The 16,713-nt window shown below is 41.6% G+C and overlaps 1 protein-coding gene and 1 long non-coding RNA gene across 4 annotated transcripts; one reads left to right on the plus strand and one right to left on the minus strand.

Annotated features, from left to right (window-relative positions):
• Positions 1-7,382, minus strand: bmf2 (BCL2 modifying factor 2). Its single transcript, XM_077016618.1, has 4 exons — positions 7,201-7,382; positions 5,082-5,417; positions 4,619-4,860; positions 1-1,591 (listed from the first exon to the last, which is right to left on the minus strand). Exons 2-4 carry the CDS (start codon positions 5,401-5,403, stop codon positions 1,481-1,483), a joined length of 675 nt encoding a protein of 224 aa, XP_076872733.1. The 5' UTR covers positions 5,404-5,417; positions 7,201-7,382; the 3' UTR covers positions 1-1,480.
• Positions 7,383-7,437: 55 nt separating this feature from the next.
• On the plus strand, positions 7,438-16,713 carry LOC143522774 (uncharacterized). 3 transcript variants are annotated; one of them, XR_013133134.1, is made up of 4 exons: positions 7,439-7,532; positions 8,451-8,550; positions 15,795-15,924; positions 16,078-16,713. It is a non-coding gene; the product is annotated as an uncharacterized LOC143522774 (long non-coding RNA). The 3 variants fall into 3 exon arrangements; XR_013133135.1 differs by having other exon boundaries at positions 7,438-7,522; positions 15,795-16,713; XR_013133133.1 differs by having other exon boundaries at positions 15,795-16,713.

Here is a 16,713-nt window from a genome sequence, read left to right on the forward strand (position 1 = left end):
GTGTGTGTGTGTGTGTGTATTAAAATCATTTTGTGTGTCTTGTAAAGGAGAGGCCACTTTGCAGTTATTTCCTGACTGATTCGTCTTCTGTTGCAGTACAGAGGTTTTTGAGAATTTCTCCAAAACAGCCACATTGACCAAGTATTTTTATTTAATTACAATTATTTTTTATGTGCAAACTTTGCATCCCTCGTAATATACAATAGTGGATGCTCATAAAATAAATGATGCAGTATTTTTGTTCCTCAGTTAAAATCTGATCATGTGGTACATTTTTTGTTTCATGCCTTGATGATCAAATACTTGCTAAATGTGGCCATGACTGCTCAAGTGTTTTACAACTCAGCACCATTTAAACAGTCTCAGGTCATCTGATGACCAAAATCTCAAGAAAGACTGAAAATGATCTCATTACAAAACTGATCCAATCCAAGATTTTCCACATAGAAAAAAAAAAAACAATTACTCATAGAAATCTTGCAGCTTAGACTGAGAAATAGTTCAAAGGCAGAATTTATAAACCAAGTAGATATTTTAGTTTTTCAATTTTTACTGAACTGGTAAGAAGAAAACCAGAGTCTGATCTCTAGGACACAATGGATCTTAAAGGCTTCTGGTCATTCAAGACGGAACGTTAAGGCGATACACCTCTGTCGATGGCGTTTGCCGCCATCATTTACAGAGAGCAGTTGTCTTCCGTTCTCCGTCTGTAATCAAAAAACGCACGATTGTTCGACTGAATCTCCTGTTGGCACTGTCCTATGCTCTGTGTGTGTACTGCCTCAAAGACATAATGGAGAAATCTGGACTGCCAAAAAAATGAGAAAGAAGAGAGCCAATGGAGCATGGCAGAACAGACTGCAACCATGCCAATGGAGCAGAACTAAAGAGGATTTAGGCATTGTTATGTTTTTTGTTGGTGTTCTTTAGGAATGAACGCAGCACAGTACTGAGCAGCCTGTGTTTCTGCACAGCTGCCACAGACCCTGTTTCTTCTGCCGTCCTCTTCTGTCTGTAAATCACTCCACTGGTGCGTGTGCACGGGTGTCGTAGTAAAAGGCTCTTCTTCACGGGTGTCATAGTAACAGGCTCTTCTGCACGGTTGTCGTAGTGACAGGTTCTTCTGTCAGCCTTCTCTCTATAAATCACTCCACTGGTGCTGCTGGATGCAGTAAGGCATTTGCAGAGCTTAGGTGAGGTCTAATGACTTGAAATGAGGAAACAAATTTCATAAAGTAAACAAGTACTTTAAGAAAAAAATCTTGAGATACTGCTTTTTGGGCTCCATTTAGAGGATGGCTTCTTCATTTGGGGAGGGGGGAGTATATCTCCGGCCAGCGGTGACTCCCTCGTGTTCTCTTTCTCTTGTTTCTAGACCAGTTTGTTTTAGACTTCCCATGACTGAGTCCCAGTTGATTTAACAGCGCCTCATAGGGATCGTTACATGATGAGCACTAGGACCTAGTGCAGAAGGGCTCCTTCACCTATGACCCCCACCAGGTCCAATCTCTTCCACTGGAAACAGGAAATTGTAGAGCGTCACTGCTATGTGCCACCAACCCAGCAACTGGCCCCTCTGATACTGCAAGAACTGCCAAAAAGGAAACAGAAAAGTCATTCATATACCTAATATATCATCTTAGAAATGTTGCTGGTTACATCAGTTACACCAGTAAATTGCAGCATTCATTTATTTCAGATAAACATAAGTCATATGATCTTTTGTCTGACATTAAATGTTTTATACCATAACTTCTCTGTAGAAATGGGGAGACTGAGGGATGGTATGCAAATAAAGAACCAGCCACTAGATGATGCTGTTCCTGTAGTTTAGCCACTCTTCATAAAATTCTCCCTTTAAGCGCAACCAAACTTATCTGTGCTTGAATAGCAGGTCACAAGTCCTCCCTTTAACAGTTCTTAATGCACAGCAAACCTGTCCAATCACAACCACCGGGGTTTTTTGGGGGCGGGGATTACATTTCAGAATCTCAATGTATTGCCATCGAAGGGAAGCATTGCAGTGTGTTGCATAAGCTCTTTATGATGGTGTCTCTCCATGACACATCACACACCCCTCACAAAGTCAGCTGCATTCATCATACTGTGTCTTACAAACTGCGCTACAGTGATAAACACTGCAGAGCAGAGATTATATTTTCCACTTGTATATCCTTCAAATAAATCTCTTAATAGTTTATCATGAAAGGACTTCCTTGTCACTGTCTTCCTCTCACACAGTTACATTAGCCTACATTTAAGGCAGCGGTCATGTTACCAGTGACGTTGTGAATGACTCATGGTCTAAATTTAGCCCACAGTATAAACACCCAGGCAGGCTTCACATCCCCAGTGTGTGTGTGCCTGCTGCCTGCTCCAGTTCTAGCCTCGGCCAGGCCACACTAACCCCAACCCCTGTCTTTCCCACCAGATTCTCCTCTCTTTCTGCAATCCTTGTAACATTTACCCCAAATCCCTAAAATTTCACATCACTTCATTCTTTCATTTGTACAACTCTAAGCTCTAATCATTAAGCATAACCATAATGAGCCCTCACTACAGGTCCAACGTACCCTGGCACACCACCTTTCTGAGCCTCACCCGGTCTACCACTCCATTCACTGCTTGATTACAAAGCCTTTCATTAACTAAGCAGGTTAGAACATGGAAATCAAAAAAGGGAGCTGGGTTTATAATCTGTAGGGTGGATTTAAAATACCTTGCCTTAACCCTGCCTCATCTCAATCCCTAGCAGTGTAACTCTAACACTCCCTGTCTTGTCAGAAGCTGTCTTTGTCCTTAACCTTCCCAAAGGCTGTTGGAAAGCCCCGTCTCTAAAGAGGACAGGTCCATTGTGCATTTTATGATGTGGATGAGCCTTTAACCTGAATAACTTAGATCATTACATCCTCATCCACATACTAAGACACACAAAAAGCACACTGAGGACTGAACACCCTTTCTTAAACACAATCTTTCTTTTCTTTGTTCTTTTTTGTTATTGTATGGTGTGTGCGTTTCTGGTGTACAAGCTCCAGCTTCACCTACATACAACATAAACAAGACTCAGTTGGATATCCTGCACAAATAATGTTCAATGTAAATATACAGAAATAAAACAGAAATAAAAGCATCAGAGCAACCTGCTACCCGTAAGTGATTCCCAGCCTCTGGTTACCAGCACATGCTAACACAAGCACATGTGACTCATCAGTCACGCTAATGTGAAAGTGAACTAGCACGCTTGCTGGGTTTGTGGCTTTTCTTCATTTATGGGATGTTTGTGCATTTACTCTTCACTTCTCTTTTACGTGAAAGATGATTTTAAAAACACAAACAACAATGAAAGCTGTACAAAACTAAACAATGGAAGTAATAAAATAATGGAATGGAATAATAAATGGAATGTTGTCCTCTGCTCCATGGCCTGGGTGATGTTACCTAGTATACTGATCTTCTCTGAATGTATAACCTCGCCTATTAATGCTTGCATTTTAATGTAAAATATATTTACCATAAATACCCTCCAAATAATTTGGTGTTATGTAATTTCCACAATAACACTTCCTTAAACATGGCAGCCAGTCCTGAGCAGGCCGACACTGATCTGTTGAGTGGTTGTGAGGTCACAATGGTGTTTGTCTATTACAGCAGCAGAAACCCCTGGGTGCACAGAACAGACCCAGCTGTTCTAGGGGCACCTGCACTGCTCTATCAAACCACAGCGACTTCATTCCACATCAAAAGATCAGTCATAAAACAGGACTCCTGCTCCTCTGACTGCAGACCCTCGTTATTCAGACGTTCAGACTCTTTTGAGTCCTGAGTCCTAATCAGGAAGTAGCACTAAGTACAACCTGAAATTGAAAGCAGGGCAAGCTCTATATAAGCTGTTGCACACCCCACACCTGCGGTGTTAAAGAAAGAGCTAATATTCACAAAAACAGATTTTTTCAATATTCAGTTAAAAAAAGCATTAGACAAATACTTAAAAAATTAAATTAAAGTCTTTTTAATTGACTGAATTTTGAAACAAAAAATCCTTTAAAGCCTGTTTCATAAGATCATTGCTTGGAATAAAAATAGGATAAGAATTATTACAATCAGATCGTTAGATCACTGTGCTGAGTGAACATGACCTCTGTAATGGAGCACAAGAGGAACGAAGGAGCCTAATAAAGATGTTATGAAGGATGATTCTTAAAAGTGGTGAACATGCCAGTGCTGTTAATAGAACATTCTCTGTTGATACAACTTGATGCAACTTATGTAGATTCCTGTTCATTAATTTAAGCAAAAAATGGGTCATAACCATAGACTGGTGCACTGATATGTCAGCGGGACATCTCTAGCTTCACATCATATCTAGACACCACTGCACACTTCAAACTAAACAACCCACTCACTCATTTATGCATATATTAGCTTGCACATGACCCCATAAGCAAGAGATATTTAAGGTCACACATTAATGCCCTAGTCCGTTCTATTTCCAACCCAAACATCCCAACCCTCTCTCCCCCACTGTCTCTCTCTCTCTCTCTCTCTCTCTCTCTCTCTCTCTCTCCCCCCTCTCCTTCTCTCTCTCCCATTTCTACGCTCTCTCCCTCTCTCTCACCAGCTGTAGATGTTCCTCGTGAAACTGATCACCAATCTCACGCAGCTTCCGTCCGATCTGCACCTCCACGCTTGCTCCTGGCCTCTCTTCCTCGTCCTTCTCCTCAGGCCTTCCCACTTCTTCCTCTTTCACCTCTTCCTCTTGCCACTGCTCCTCTTCCTCTGTTGCAGCATTCGGCAGCTCCGGCACACTCAGGAAGCGCGTTCCAAACTCAGGATCACCTTCAGGGAAGAAGATTAAACCTGTGCACGAGTTAAAACCACCTGCTCTATGGCAAATCCATCTAATATTTCAGGACAAGATGCTGTATGCTTTGCTGTATTTAGTCTTGTGATTGTCAGAATGACATTTGCACTATGGGCCTTTCTTAGACATAGTAACTCTGGGCCTAAATGACATCAGTAGGGAGTCTACCTTAAATCCTTCTTTATACCACAGTTTATATGTTACTGACTGTACTTACTGTGCAGCAGTGCTCTCGTGTCTTCTGCAGTTGCAGTAGGTGTAGACACTAGCCCCAACCCCACAGTTCCATGGAGGGACCGCTGAAGTGACCTGGTCCTGCCACTAGGGGGCACTGCATCAGGGTCAGAAGCCATGACCCTGCAGCGTGGCGTGGTCTGAAGCAATGGCATGCCCACTACAACAGCAGAGCTCAGCACAGGGCTGTCAGTAGGGGGCGCTGTCGTTCGGTCTGGAGTAGTTCTTTCCTCAACAGGCGCATTAGCAAGTGACCTTCCATGGCAAAGGGACAGCAGAGACAAGCCTTCCTCCTCATCCTCCATCAGAGGATACTGCCCTGGAGGACAGAGAAGACCACCATCAAAACACAGGCAGTACACAATCAGAATACAACCAGCTCACTGGACACCACAAACAGATTTAGCTCAAGTGAACTTTATTGCTATTATTCTTATACAGAGGTCCACAGTACACAGTATATCATACACAACAATTACATAAGAACATACAACATGCAGAAAGCTCATTAGTTCCTAAAGGAGCATTCCACCACAGCATTCATTTATTCAAACTGCTTGCAAGGGGCTGTCTTTCACATTCAATTATGTTACTGATTAAGGTTTGAAATCTACCCCAGACATCAACCAAACCACAAAAGCGTCAGAGTAACAGATAAGTTATATTCAAATTAGGGGGAGTTTCAGCATTTCCCAGAAAACAAAGCAGAGTAAATGTAAATCCGGTCTGTTCATAACAAAGTCACAAGTGGGTGACAAAACAACAAACAAGAATGTGGGAGCATTCAATGTAATTAATGCTCATGCTCAGCAAACACGCCTTTCACAGAACCAGATTTTATTACATCTGGAACCTTCATCTGAAGGACAGTAATACGAGCACAAACCTTCATTCAAAAAAAAAACCTTTCCTGCATGAGAAGAAAGCTGAACCCACGGCAGGACGGCAGGAGTTCAATCGGCATGCATGAATGAAGGCAAGGGGAAGAAGACATGACAACCCCTTTCCCTGCCTCGAGCCTCACAATAACAAGTATGTAACATCTACAGAAGACGCAAGACTCCCTGCAGCTCTCTCCATCAGCATCTACATCACTGACCAGCATTTAGCAATAACAATAAGTAGTCATACTAAAAAACAAAGTTCATCATATTAAAATGTAAAATTAGAACAGCGTGCAACCATATTTACCTCCTGATACCATTTGTTTCACTATCTGAAGCAGGCATACAGGTGAGTCTGTGAATAGACCACAACTCGAGCAACAGTTCATGCGCGAGGTGTTTTTCTTGTTCTTTATCCAAATAGCTTTGTGAAGAGGGAGCTCTAGCTAGTGCACCTGCTGTCTGCACGAGTTTCAGCTGACATTCTAACGCGTTGATGCGCACCAAAGCTCAAAAAACAACTTCGCACTGATTTAGTGACGGATTGTGCATACAGTTTTCTAGGTGGCGATATATCGGCTCGTGCCCATCAGCTGGAAACTGGCTGGGAAATGTAATAGAATTAGGTTGCGTGACGATAATGCATGTAACATTCAAAGATTCAATGCATTGTTAATGCCGTTATATTTGGCTCCTGATAAGTCAATTTCATATTTTTTTGTACCTAGTTTAGATCATTTTACGTAACCCTACAAGTCTGTCATGTTGGATCTTTTGTACTCTGTGGGCGTATATATGAATGTTTTATTTTGTATCAAAGGGAACATTTATGATGCAGCCGTTTTATCGGTATAGCAAGCTAAATTAAATTGCTTCAGTTAAATGTAGACGTAATTACTGATGTATCCGTGCTTCGGTGAAACGCGATTAACGTTGTTGTAAACTGAGTTTATGTGTAGTAGCTACTTCCATTTATATTTTCTTCGTGATTTCTGAGTTTAGTCCACTGGAGAAATAGTCGTGTGTAATGCAGCTTCACTAGAACTTTTCAAGAAGCGTCAAAGCATCATTTTGAATGTCGAAACTTTACTTTTATGTATAGGTTACATCAACATTATTTCTATTTACATAACATGCCACTCTGAAAAGCTTACATTTTATTGCCCTGCTGTAAAAACTGCCACCGTTTCCGAGACAACAAAAGACAGTAGCACTTACCGCCAGTTTTTTTTTACGTCTCTCGTCAGTGGTAGGCCTTACTGTCGAGTATTACGTGTGAGTACAAATCCAAATTCAGACACCACGCCAGCTCGTTTTGTTGTCGTTCTCGCCACTATGTTGAAGTTATCTGTAAGAGGTTACTCTGTTTTGCCTGACACGAGTTGGGCAGACACCACGCCTCTCGCCGATACGTCACGTCGCAATGTTCATTCTGCTTAAAGGAGAGGTCCTGTACCCTCTCTGTGCTAGTAACATGTCCTAGCCCCGTAAGGACAGAGTCAGCCAGGATTATGTGCTTGATCACAAAAACTGAAAAAAGGTTTGGCAATGTATGTTTTAAGTCTTATGTAAGTAATGACTAGCCCATCTGGTAAAGGTCTACAAATCTAAGGTTTATTAGGTGAGGATAAATAGACAAAAATGTGTAGATTATGAGATTCATTAAACGTGGTTTAACATGATCTAAATTAAGTTATCACCTTTAACAAATGTCTACAAATTAGCGTCATTTGGCATCATATGTTAGTGAAGAGGACTAAATATTATATTTATAGTAACACAACATAGCAATATAGTTATCTATACCATAAATTACAGTACTGTATACCAAGTAACATTGTGCAAGAACAGTTTGTATTTATTCGACAGTATGGGTTTATTTACTGATAGTCCACTGTTTTCCATTAAATAACAACAAAGTATAAGTGCGTTATTTCTCACATAACGCAGTAACTGATGTTATAGTTCCATCGTAACAGTGTTAAAGTGTTATATATGTTGTTAACAATAACTATATAAAGTACAAGGGGCCCAAATGAGTTATTGATTTGTTTTTTAAACTCTAGCATGTGGTTCTTAACTGGAAGTGGAAGTGGTCTTGATGTCTACATGGGCTTCTGTAGATGTTGCTGGATTCAGTTTCTTTTGCATTTTTTAACAACACTGTGTATGATGGGTAACCGAGATCATGAGGATTTGGGGAAGATTTGAGAAATCACATGATCAGTGTGCAGGTAGTGCAAGGGATTAACCTCTATGTATATGAGTGCTGGTTTGTAAACAGTACCAAATATAATGAAGCTCTCTAGCAATGCTTTTGGACATTGCAGTGCACTTATAAGCTGCTCAGCGTGGACTGGAATTAGCATTGAACATACTGATTTCTGTCTGTACTGGCAAATTCTTCAGGTGATAGTGGTGACAGAGGGATCGGGTGCAAATGATTTGAGAACCGAATGTATTCGCAGATGCAGCAAGACAGCTTGACCATTCGACTGCTGGGATCCTGACGGCAGCATTCAGATCTGGCTTGAGAACAGTGAGGGACTTTGACAGGAGGGACAGCAGGTAGTGTCATCACCTGTTTTGTTTGTGTTTGCTGTTTACATTTTGAGGTTTTACCTGTATTGCACAAAGCCAAACAAAGCTCTTTCAATTAAGATTATGTTGGAGGAACGAGTTAAAGAAAAGTTCTGTTTACAAATACCTTGACAGCCACAGACTTCCTTGTCACATGAGCCTGGTAGTTCCCTAAGGAGACCAGGGTTTCCCAATGGTCCACAGCTTCTTGGAATTCACAATAAGGTGAAGCAACACGGTCTGTGATTCCCTCAGTGTAAATATGATTAATCACATTTGAAAGGCTTTTGTTGTAAATGTGACTTGTTTAGAGATGATCTCCTAATGCAAATGGGATTTGTTGAAGGCACAAATAAAGCTGGCATTGTCTCTCACTAATCCACCATCTCCAACCATCAAAACCTCCTTTGATTCGACAGCCTCCCAAAGCACTCCACACTTTCTTTTCTGCCTAAATTATGCTGTAAAGGACGAAAACTGCCTACTCAATACTCAACAGGTAAGGATCAGTGGCAGAGCCAGGTTCGTTCGTGTTCCAAAGGATGATTGTGATGTTGGTTCCAGATATATGTTACTGGACATGACAATGGATACAATATCACATGGCATCTCTCGCTTGCTTGTCAGTTGTCAGATGTTTGGTATTTGTTTTTAGTATTTCCTTATTTCTATAAGAGAAATCACCCACCCTCATTACCTGAGTGGCAGACACATCATTTTCATCTTTCCAATGCTTCAATGGTGACATCATCTTTTTAGATGACCAGCATTCCAGTGCTCTCTCTCTCTTTCTCTCTCTCTTTCTCTCTCTCTCTCTCTCTCTCTCTCCCTCTCTCTCACACACACACACACACACACACACCCTCACTCCCTTTCTCGCCCTCTGGTTTAGCATGTTTAACTTTATTTAACAGAGTGGGTCGGTTATAATGGCCGTAAGACATTTTTCATACAGACGCTACAGTTTTCAGTGAGGGAATGTTGATGTAGACCCGATGTACTCAAAGAAAATCTTTAATCACATTAATATCACTGGCTATGTTTTGGATGATAAAACCTGCATAGGTTTGCCTTGATTATCTCAAAGCTACAGTACTGGGACCTGCAGTACTGATGCTCTGGAGGGAAGTTTAGTGATGTGATGATTTCAGCAAAGGCTAAAGAGAGTGAAAGAGAGATAGAGCCAAAGCAAGAAGATAGATTGAAATAGATTCAGAGTGACTCTGTTTCTACGGTAACTAAGGATGGATAGGAACACGAGAGGAGAATGGAGGCAAAACAAACCCTGGTGCTGCTTCCGTGGCAACAGCTACATGATTGGCTCTTGTAAGGTCCTAAAAAAACAAAACAAGCAGCCTAGGAGATGCAAGCTACCTCCCCCAACCCCACCACCCCCAGCACAACACTATGTGTTGCATCAGAAAGATCGAACAAGTGGAAGAGCTAAGTACACAAACAAGCATGGTCACACACTTAAACACACACATATTCACACACAGACACACACATCACATGCTCCACTTCATTCTGCAGCCCCTCCTCCCGCTTGCTGCCAGCAGTCTCCCGCCAAAACATCTCAGCATGTGAATCCTGCCTAGAAACCAAACAAGCCAACTTCTGCTTTGCTCTGATTGGTCCAGCCCCCTAGCAACGGCATGTGCTTACTCAGCCAGTTAAGCACAGGGCACTCGTCACTCTTGACCAATCAGAGCTAGCTCTGTCAGACCGAGGCAGTAACAGTGACCTGGTAACTGCCCGGCAGATCCTGGAACCTCCTCTGATTGGATAAACTCTGTGCTCTCCTCCTATTGGCTACTCATTACAATCTCCTGGTCATTCATATATTTTGTTGCTCCTCTCTCTAAGGACTAACTCAGTGCCTACAGGGACACACCCACCACACAAGGTCAACATCCTCTCGTTCTGATTGGTTGAGAAGCAGTGTGTATTCCTAGTAACAAACCCAAGCTGCCAAGATTGGGTGTGGTCAGGTGATGTCCATCATGTTGAACCCACCCAAACATGGTGTTGTTGCTTCACTTTCATGCACAGTTAAAGGCAAAGTATTTGAAAAGGTATAGATATCTGTTTTGTGTTGTGTTTAGTTTTTTTTATAACAATGAGGGCATGAGGAAACGGAGACTAGAAGAGGGTGTTTGCTATTCTTTATTTAACAATACACTTCTTAACCTCTGGTGCAATGGTTAAATTAAAGTAATAATGATTTATGTCTACACTCCAAATCTGCCTCCACTGAATACAAACAGTATGTGTATGTGAGAAATAACAAGAGGTATGAGGAAGTCTATCAGCAGCATTTCAGCATAGAACATAATTATAATTTAATATTACTTGGAGGAAAGTGTAATTCCCACTGAGGGGTTCTTCATCACTGCCTGAGGGAAGGAATATTAAAGAGGGAGAAACCCCCAAAACCTCCTTCAAAAAATGAGAACCCAGCATAGAATTAATATTCAGAATGTAATGGTTATTCCCCTTTACAGGTAGCACATTCCTATGAGCAGGGTTCAAACTAAACTAAGACAGATGATAGATCTTGAGGGTTGAGTAGGGATTAAACTAAACTAAGACAGATGATAGATTTTGAGGGTCAAGCAGGGATTAAACTAAACTAAACTAAAGGCAACAGATCTCCAGGAACAGGGCACAACACTATACAGTCAATAGATCTCCAGATGGTAGATCTCCAGGAGCAGGATAGCTCCTGGAGCAACGTCTAAACTTAGACAGGTGACGGATCTCCTGGAGAAAGATTCAAACTAAATTAAGACAGGAGTTACATCTCCAGGAGAAGGGTTAAACCTAAACAAAACCAGCTGATAGATCTCCAGGGGCAGGATCACACATGGAACAATGTCTAAACTAAGACAGTTATTTATCTCCAGGAGAAGGGTTTGTAAATGCGCCATATTTGTCATATTTGTGATTTTTCACCACAATCGAAATTTGTCCTCCACTTTTTACCCATCTGTGCAGTTAGAACACACGTACACACACACACACACACACACACACACACACACACTAGTGATTACTAGGGGACTGTGGTGCACACGTGCCCAGAGCAGTGGGCAGCCCTATCCCAACGCCCAGGGAGCAGTTGGGGTTAGGTGTCTTGCTCAAGGGCACCTCAGTCATGGCCCCAGGCCTGGAAATCGAACCCACAACCCTCCAGTCACAAGACCAGTTCCCTACCACAGGGCCATGACTGCCCCTAATCAGAAATCAGAACTAAAGTAAGACAGGTGTTATGTGTCCACGAGCAGTGTTTAAACTACACTAATATAGGCAATAATTCTCCAGCAGCAGTGTACAACACTAATGGGGATCACACTAAAATGCATCACATCATATAAGGGTCTCAGGCAAAAATCAGCCTAGTATGAAGAACTCATGCTAAAATCCTGTTGGTGGAGTTTGTCTCTGTGTTTTATTATTGTGGCACATTTACTTCATATTTACATTCTTCACCTTATTTTGTGACAAGCATTTTTTAATCTTTAGCCATTTTATGTATTTGTTTAACTCATTCTTTTCTGCAGGCTGTACTACAAGACTGACAAAGCAATGAGCAAAAAAAAAAAAAAAAGTAAATTAATACCTACAGAACCTTTGCATGTTAACCCTCTTTATGTTAACTTTATAGCTTTACTATTAAAACAATAATGTTAAAATCAATGTAACTGATGGTCAGACAGTTAGACAGTTGAAGTTGAGGACTACCAGTATACACAGGAGATCAGCAGACATCACATCAGTACGCATCAGTTGAATTATCAACAACAGCTACACTTACATAAACACAGCTACTCTTACATAAACGCAGCTGGACTTACATAAACAATGCAGGACTTATATAAACACCACTGGCCTTATATATGCACCACTGGACATAATCACAAACTGTGTAATTGATAAAAATGAGTCTTTATCATGGACACATGTTCAGGTTTGACATCAAAAGCCTGGTACCTGCTGTAAACACTTGTTCATAGACGCCTGTATTACTACAGATACCTGCATGTCTGCAGACATCTGCATGTCCACAGATACATGCATGCCTGAACAGCAATCTCCTGTCTCCTTTTAGTGTTTATACACAGAATCATAATTGGCATTTTGATTAAATCTCACTTACAGGAACTAATTTGTCAGTATACTAGATGAATCACTCAGCAAAAGAATGAGTCCTCATATCAATGACTGACAAACATAAATACACACACACACACATATCACAAGACACAGAGGTTACATCATGATTTGAGACAGCATGACATCATCCTTCAATGAATTTACATGTCATTTAGAATCCCCGGGGATCTTCATAGTAACCAGTCAGTGCAATGCATCATTGCAATGTCTGTCTACAGACAATAGTTCTACAGTTCAAAAAGAAGACAAAAGGGAAAAGTGTTCATTTTGGGCGGAAAGAGTTCAATAGCCAAACGGTGTGGGCAGCAGTATTTCTTGCAATATTAAATTCAACAGGGTACTATCTATCTGTCATTTTACATTGTACCATTTTGAATTCCTGCATGTTATTTTAACAGTTTCCATTAGGTGTTTAATGATTTTTGGCAAAAATTAGTTTTCAGTTTGTTGAGCAAGCTAATTTTGGTTCAGCTTAAGACAGACTTAGTCCTGAAGCTGAGCTGAGTTTTAAACCAACCTGCTCTGTTCTCTAGAAGTAGTACTCCTCTCTCAATATACAAACCTGTCTCACAAAAACCCCAGCATTCCTAAGGGCAGTCGTCATGGTAACCACAAATACCTGGTTAAGGGCTGGTTAGGGTATCTCAGGAGTAGTGGCAGCCTCAATAAACATCCCATAATTACATCTCTGATTCAAGAAAGGTCACCACCCAGCCAGCCAGCTGATCTCCTAAAGAGACCCATTTTTCCCGCACTGCCATGAAAGAGAATGATGAGAGAGAGATTAAACAACCCCTGGTCTGATCTAGTTCAATGTTATGTGCCTTCACGTTATGAGTGTTTTCGGGCTAGTTGTTTGTTTTGCAGGTCTTGTTCCGCTAGATGGCGAGAGACAAGAGGAGGTGCCTTTGTTTTGTGATACACCTTGTGATACCATGAAGAAGGGATTGGCCACTGCAGTTAATTCGATACTTAAATAGAGTGCTGACTCGTGTGCCAAGGCCCGTGGTGTCTTGTTCAGTAAGTAGCATGCGGTCACGGTGGATGGTCCAAGGGTTTTTTTATTGAGAGCAATACCCTTGTCAGAGTGTGTAACTTAGGCTTAATGAGTTATTTCGATCTTCTGGTATTAGGTGGTTTAGATAAGGCCCAATAAGCATGTACTGAGTCTTGTTTGAGACACGGAGAGCAATTGAGCAATTACCTTTGTATATTTAGAGCGAGATAAACCATCAAAATTTGTTACTAATATTGTTGTTATTTTGTTTTTGTTTTGGCAACTGATTATCGATTGATTTATTATTAACGATTATCAGCAGTTTAGTCAACTGATTTGGCCTTTTGTTTTGGCACCGGCCCACCCTGACGTCATACTCCCAGTTGTGCTGATTTATTTATTTAGTTCTGTTCTGATGTAATTTGCAAATGGTAAATAAAACATTGGCATGTACTGACAAATCCCCACTGGCAGCAAAAAGTACAGAAAGATTGTAGATGGGGCTCGTCTCTCTCCAGGGCAGCTCATGCCCCACTTCTGGAACACGTTGGGCCTGAGGCATAAGGTCCTCTGCATGCCTCTTCTCTTGTTCCTCCATACAGCCAAGAGCCCATTAACCCCATGCAGAACAACGGTTTTAAGCCTGTGTGTTAATTTTTAATGAACTGCATTTTAAGGTTTAGTATGTTTCCGTGTTTGACCTGGGTACAGGGTTAACTTCTACTTGGGATTGTAACGTAGATCTGCATGTGCACGGGGGAGTAACCATGGTGAAGTCATGTGTGTGGCGGTCACAAGAACGATGATCTCATTTCCTGTTTAGAGACAGGGAAATTTAGGAGACGTCATTGTGGTACAGTAACAGTTACAATCAGTATTACTCCATACAGTGCTGTCTGATGTGCCTAGATGTCAACACAAACTATAGACAACAGAACGCAGAGTGGATGTGTGATCAGGTGTTACATGTAATGTAACAGACAGTATGAGCACTGGCTGGATTTGAATGTGTAACAGAATGTGAATGTGTAACAAAACAGATTTGTTCAGCAAAACTCAACAAACACAAAACTGGTGCTGACATGTGGAATCAGTGTGGAAAAACAGAGCTGGCACGTGCAAAGGCGTCCGGACTGGTTCCTTTTCAAGGTGATTGTGCAGAATCTGAAGATGAAACTAACACAAGCACACTGTATGTGGGCTTAGAACAGTATGTTCTTTTTCCACTAATCTTTGATAACATCAGTTCTCACAACTTCTCAGTTCCTAGAGCAGAAGATCAAAGCATGATGTAATGTTTTTTATACATAGTCAGTGCAGTATAGTAACTATCACTAAAAGAAAGATAATATTGTTATGTAATACATTTTCTCATTTTAATCCATGTACATTCTAATTTTCTCATTTCATATTTAATATTTATAATGTGTGTATGAATATTTGTATGTGTGAATATTTGGATATTTGAATGAGTGCATGTCAGTCTGTGTGAATGTATGTGTGACCCTAACCTCAAAGAGCCTTCTGTATGACAAACACACATACACAGACTGGAACAGGATTCAGGTGTGCAGAATGATCTGTCCTCCATGCTAGCTATTAAAATGCACTCATGGTCCTGTGGTAGGGAACTGGTATTGTGACCGGAGGGTCATGGGTTCGATTCCCAGGCCTGAGGCCATGACTGAGGTGCCCTTGAGCAAGGCACCTAACCCCAACTGCTCCCCGGGCTAGGGCTAGGGCTGACCACCGCTCTAATCCCTAGTGTTTGTGTGTGTGTTCTAATTGCACAGATGGGTAAATGCGGAGGACAAATTTCAATTGCGGTAAAAAAATCACAATTGACAAATATGGCACATTTCAAAATGACAGCTGCTATATTAGACAGTTTTGATTGAACACAACTTCAGTCTCTGTTGATACTCCCTGAGAGACATCTTACTCAGTATAAATGATATAACTAAGTAGGTCAAAGTGATTACAAATGTCCCTTTATAACTTTTATTTTTCTGAAAGTGTATGCAATGTCACATGTCATTTCTTTCCCACCGCTCCCCAGAGCAGCCACAGTCCAAACCAGCTGCTCTTGTACTGGAGGTGTCGCCTAGATGGAAGCTGACCTTCACTCTGCGCTTGAATCTCCTAAACCTCCCAGCAGAAGGTCAGCTGCAGAAGGTCAGCTGCAGAAGGTCAGCTGCAGCCGTCTCTGCTTTCTGGTGGAAATCATAGACCATTCCTGACATCACTCTTCATACTAAAATAGATACCAAATAGAAATCCCAAAATTCTGCATGTGTACTTCCATGACTCTAAAGGCTAAATGACCAACTTCTCCTCCACAGGTCAGATCAGAGGCCAGCCTCAGGTCTGACAGTCTGCTACAAAACCACAAAGAGACTCAAGATAGATGCTTGTTCAGCCATGATTCTCATTTGGAGAGGTGTAATCCTGCTTTCCTTGCGAGGGTGGAGAGTTGGTTTGAGTGATGTGGCAGGGCGCTCCAAAAATAGCAGCTAACCCAGCCCCCCACCCCCACCCTTACTTTTAGTCTGCTTCCATTGGGCTAAGAGGAATGCAGGAAACCCCAAGGGCTGGTACCAAATACAGCTTAAACGTGTGTGTGTGTGTGTGTGTGTGTGTGTGTGTGTGTGTGTGTGTGTGTGTGTGTGTGTGTGTGTGTGTGTGTGTGTGTGTGTGTGTGAGTGGATCAAACGAAATCCTTTTTGTTTCATTACCCATAGCCCCCATGGAGGATGGAAAGTGATGATGTCACCACACTGGAATGCAATAATCTCCTCCTGGGATCCCACCCTGGGACACCTGCAGTGTAAACCACACAAATGTCTCTAGTCACCGCACATGCTCCTACCAGCCCACCAAATTAGCTCAGGATGTATGACATCATGCATTCCGGTGGTAGGACCCATGTCTATATTAGGAGTCTAGGACCAGATTAAGAAAGTTTACATTTTGCAATA

This window comes from Brachyhypopomus gauderio, chromosome 9 (assembly GCF_052324685.1).
Source record: "Brachyhypopomus gauderio isolate BG-103 chromosome 9, BGAUD_0.2, whole genome shotgun sequence".
Classification (NCBI taxonomy): Eukaryota; Metazoa; Chordata; class Actinopteri; order Gymnotiformes; family Hypopomidae; genus Brachyhypopomus; species Brachyhypopomus gauderio.

Excerpts from the sequence above, each read along its gene's own strand:
- bmf2 (XM_077016618.1), bottom strand. The coding sequence starts at position 5,403 with ATGGAGGATGAGGAGGAAGGCTTGTCTCTGCTGTCCCTTTGCCATGGA. Across the intron at positions 4,861-5,081 it reads CACGAGAGCACTGCTGCACA|GTTTAATCTTCTTCCCTGAA; the intron begins GTAAGTACAGTC and ends ACTCGTGCACAG. Across the intron at positions 1,592-4,618 it reads ACGAGGAACATCTACAGCTG|TTCTTGCAGTATCAGAGGGG; the intron begins GTGAGAGAGAGG and ends CCTTTTTGGCAG.